Source organism: Vitis riparia, unplaced genomic scaffold, assembly GCF_004353265.1.
Source record: "Vitis riparia cultivar Riparia Gloire de Montpellier isolate 1030 unplaced genomic scaffold, EGFV_Vit.rip_1.0 scaffold644_pilon_pilon, whole genome shotgun sequence".
NCBI classification, from domain to species: domain Eukaryota; kingdom Viridiplantae; phylum Streptophyta; class Magnoliopsida; order Vitales; family Vitaceae; genus Vitis; species Vitis riparia.
In genome coordinates, this window is record NW_023269724.1 from 63,085 (window position 1) to 66,964 (window position 3,880).

General features: G+C 37.9%; 2 protein-coding genes across 2 annotated transcripts; both read right to left on the reverse strand.

Moving 5' to 3' along the window:
* Window positions 1-589: 589 nt before the first annotated feature.
* Window positions 590-1,516, reverse strand: LOC117910197 (endochitinase EP3-like). Its single transcript, XM_034824254.1, has 2 exons — window positions 1,102-1,516; window positions 590-990 (listed from the first exon to the last, which is right to left on the reverse strand). The coding sequence occupies exons 1-2, from the start codon at window positions 1,514-1,516 to the stop codon at window positions 590-592; spliced, it is 816 nt and encodes a 271-aa protein (XP_034680145.1).
* A 1,029-nt stretch (window positions 1,517-2,545) lies between these two features.
* On the reverse strand, window positions 2,546-3,642 carry LOC117910195 (endochitinase EP3-like). Its single transcript, XM_034824253.1, has 2 exons — window positions 3,249-3,642; window positions 2,546-3,124 (listed from the first exon to the last, which is right to left on the reverse strand). The coding sequence occupies exons 1-2, from the start codon at window positions 3,640-3,642 to the stop codon at window positions 2,721-2,723; spliced, it is 798 nt and encodes a 265-aa protein (XP_034680144.1). The 3' UTR covers window positions 2,546-2,720.
* Between the last annotated feature and the right edge of the window lie 238 nt (window positions 3,643-3,880).

The following is a 3,880-nucleotide window of genomic DNA, read 5'->3' on the forward strand; positions in this document are numbered from 1 at the left end:
TTTAGTAAATAGACTTTTACAGTGATTTTAATACTAGATGTACAAAGACTTAATTGTGCATTGGAGAATTTTTTTTTTCCAATATGCTATGCATATAACACCCATATTTATTATATGTTTAAAGTTTAATAATATGTTATTATTATTATTTATTCCTGGAAAATGGAAGAGTTGTGATTAGAATAAAATCATTTTCTAAAATATTATGGTTCTTGAAAATGTAAGGGAAAGAAAATAGAGAAGAAAATAAAAAATAGAGTTGAAGTAGATAAATTATTTTTATTTGCTATTTTAAGCTCAAATTATTTATTTTAATTTATCAATATAAAGATGAAATAATTTGAAAATACATCAGTTTTTAATTAATATTAATTTTATTTAATTTTCTTTGAAAATTTTCATAACATAGACATAAGAAAATTATTTTTTTAAACATTTTTTTCAATGTTACAACCTAGATCATTGCTAAAAACTATGACATAATAAAACCCTAGAAAGGAGAGTTTCATACTATAAAGTATAAACTCTTTATATCCTTTTGGGTCACATATTATTAAACTAAAGTACTTAGATGAAACTTTTCCAAGCCCTAGCAAGGGAGATTGTCACCAGGGAAAACACCAAGTTGATTGCAGTAGTCCTCGTAATACTCGACACGTGCGTTGACAGCATCTCTGTTTCCTCCATTGCACTCTGCGCCATTGATGGCATGGATCGTTGCACTAAACCCTCTGTTTACGATATCGTGCACATTTTTCATCCAAAACCAAAAGGCTGTTTTGAATGAAATAACTGGATCATTAGCCACAATTTCAGGATTGTTTGAGCCATTGAACCCTATGCTCTCTCCCGCTGGTCCATAATTAAAGTTCCACGTTATCTGAAGGGGACCACGACCATAATAACCCTTCCCAGGCACACAAGGATATCGTGTATCCTCAACACAGTAGTTCTTAGAGGGACCATCAATTTCCTCGATGTAACAAAAGCCTACACGCATATTATTTAGTTTAGGAAGCTTGAATGGTTGAAATTTAAGGCTTTATTTGTATAGAAGTTCAAATAGTTGAAATGTAAGGCTTCAGCTGTATAAGATCTTACATCCAGTCTCGTGGGTGGCATGAGCAAAGAAAGCAGCGATCTCACGCTTAGAGTCGTTAGCATAACCACCCTGGCCAAACTCAGGGTAGGAGTTGAGAGCATCAAGGAAGGCGCGGCGCGTGTAGAAGTTCTTCCCGGCGCAGCTCGCATCAACCTGGTTAATAATCCCATCGAAGAAATCCTCCGTCACAACATCTGCGACCGAAATACAACCCCCATCACCTCCACCACTAGGCGGTGAATAGCAAGGACCGGCTTGGCAGCCGTCGCCACAGTATCTAACCCCGGTGCCGCAGAACCCAAATTGGCTGCAACACAGGCCAGCGTTGCAGCTGTAGTTCTGAGCCAGCACCGGCCACGGGAGGGCTCCGGCGAGGACTCCGACAATGAGGATTGCTACCAGCTTTGCAACCATGTCTGGAGAGGAGAAGAATGAAGAGAAGAATGTGAGAAATGGGATGATAAGGTTGAAACCTTGGTGGGGTTTTTGTAGAGTTATATTACCAGTGCGTCAGAAAAAAATTGAAGGAAACCGATGGCTTTAAATTCACTTTTGAATCTGTAATGGGATGCAGGAATTAAACTCATTCTATATATGTTATGACCCATTTGGAAATGAAGCTTGTAGATAGGGTTTCACAGTCGGTTTTAAAGTCACTTCTTTTAACATTTAGAGGTATGTTTGGTAACTACTTTCAAAAATTTGAATAGATTTTCAAAATAATATTATTAGGGTGCTCCACTAAGATAATTTTTCTATCAGCAAAAATATTTTCAAATTCTTAAGTTTATATTCAAACACTAATTAACTTTTCATAAAAATGTTGTTGATAGAACTTAAAGACGCTTTTAGAAGAGTCGCTTTCAATCTTTGCATGAGTTTGAGCAATATAGAAAACCTCTAATTTCTTCCAAATCTGGAAAAAAAAAACATCCAACCATTCTTGTCAAAAGTTCTTTGGACATCGATAAAAGTAGTCATGAAATCAACAATTGGTCCTTTTGCTCCCAATCAAAGTGATCCTGATTACTTTTACACCCGCTTCATCCAAATTTAGAAAGAAGAGAATCAATTCCATTAATGAACTTTGAAAGCTTGTAACGCTTAATTGCAGCCCCAACTTGTTGACGCTAAATTAGAAAGTTCTTGTGAACAAGTTCTGCAGAAATTGAGTGATTAAAAATAGGAATAAAACAAGAAGAGGACGAAGATGAGGATGTTACTATGTTAGAGGTCAATAGTCGATCGGCCATGAGTGATAATGAAAGCTCTCAAACCATGTAAAGGAAGTAATGAGAGAGAGTTTCATAGAAGAAAGAAATTCTTTACTTTACGTTTATTTGTCTTATTATTTTAATTATGCGATTGTAGAGATATATAGCATGTGAATCTAATAAACACTCTAAAACCTTTTGAGCTTGTAATATTTTTTCATAAGCTCTCTTTTCTTATTCATGTAAGAACAACACACAACAACATACAACGACCAAGATCATTGTCAAAGACCAAGAACAACACACAACAAAACCCTATAAACGAGAGTTTCATACTATAAACTCTTTATTTTTAAGGGTCACATATATCAAATCCAAATATTTAGATGAAACTCTTTCATGCCTTAGCAAGAAAGATTGCCACCGGTTGAAACACCAAATTGATTGCAATAATCTGTATAATATCCGATACGTGCGTTGACAGCAGCGGTATTTCCTCCACCACATTCCATACTATTGATGGCTCGAATTGTGGCTCCAAATCCTTGTCCTATGATAGAGTGCACATTATTCATCCAGAACCAAAATGCTGTTTTAAAGGACACTACTGGATCATTAGCCACCGTTTCAGGATTGTTCAAGCCATCAAACCCTATGCTCTGTCCAGCCGGCCCATAATTGTAGTTCCATGATATTTGAAGCGGTCCACGACCATAGTAACCCTTTCCAGCTACACATGGGTACTGTGTGTTGCTCTCATCGCAATAGTCCTTAGAGGCACCATCTATTTCTTCTATGTAACAAAAGTCTATGCACAAAAAATATCTTCATTAGACAAAGCATATGTAATAATATTATGTGATAAAAAATTCAAATTAATTTCAAATAATTGAAATATAAGGTTTTTTCAATTAACGAGATCGCGATCTTACGTCCGGTCTCATGCGTGACATGAGCAAAGAAAGCAGCGATTTCCCGCTTGGAGTCATCTGCGGAACCATCCTGGCCAAACTGAGGATACGAACTGGCAGCCTCAAGGAAGGCATTACGCGAGTAGAAGTTCTTCCCGGCGCAACTCCCAGCAGCTTGACTAATAATCCCATTGAAGAAACCCTCCGTCACAACATCAGAGACAGAACTACCTCCGGACGAATAGCAAGGGCCTGCCTGGCACCCAGTCCCACAGTAGTCATCCCCGGTCCCGCAATACCCATATTGGCTGCAACACAGACCCGCGGCGCAACCGCAGTTCTGGGCCAGCACGAAGGCAGGGAGGGCTCCGGCGAGGACCCCAACAAGAAGGATTGCCACCAGCTTGATAGCCATATCAAGAGAAGAATGTGAGAAATGGGATGATAAGGTTGAGACCTTGGTGGGGTATTTATAAACTTACATTACAGCTACAGTATCAATAGAATTCAAAGAACCTGATCAGTTCAACTTCAGTTTTTAATATGCCGTCGCGTGTAGTGTTAGAAAAACTGATCAGTCTCTGCTTGACCATGGCTAGAGAGTGAATGTGTGTTTGTGAAGATAAGACTGAGTTTTGGTGTCTATAAATAAA

Bases quoted from the DNA above. Each gene is read 5' to 3' on its own strand.
- LOC117910195 (XM_034824253.1), bottom strand. From the start codon at position 3,642: ATGGCTATCAAGCTGGTGGCAATCCTTCTTGTTGGGGTCCTCGCCGGA. The intron at 3,125-3,248 runs GTAAGATCGCGA...TTTTGTGCATAG, and splicing joins TGTCACGCATGAGACCGGAC to ACTTTTGTTACATAGAAGAA.
- LOC117910197 (XM_034824254.1), bottom strand. From the start codon at position 1,516: ATGGTTGCAAAGCTGGTAGCAATCCTCATTGTCGGAGTCCTCGCCGGA. The intron at 991-1,101 runs GTAAGATCTTAT...ATATGCGTGTAG, and splicing joins TGCCACCCACGAGACTGGAT to GCTTTTGTTACATCGAGGAA.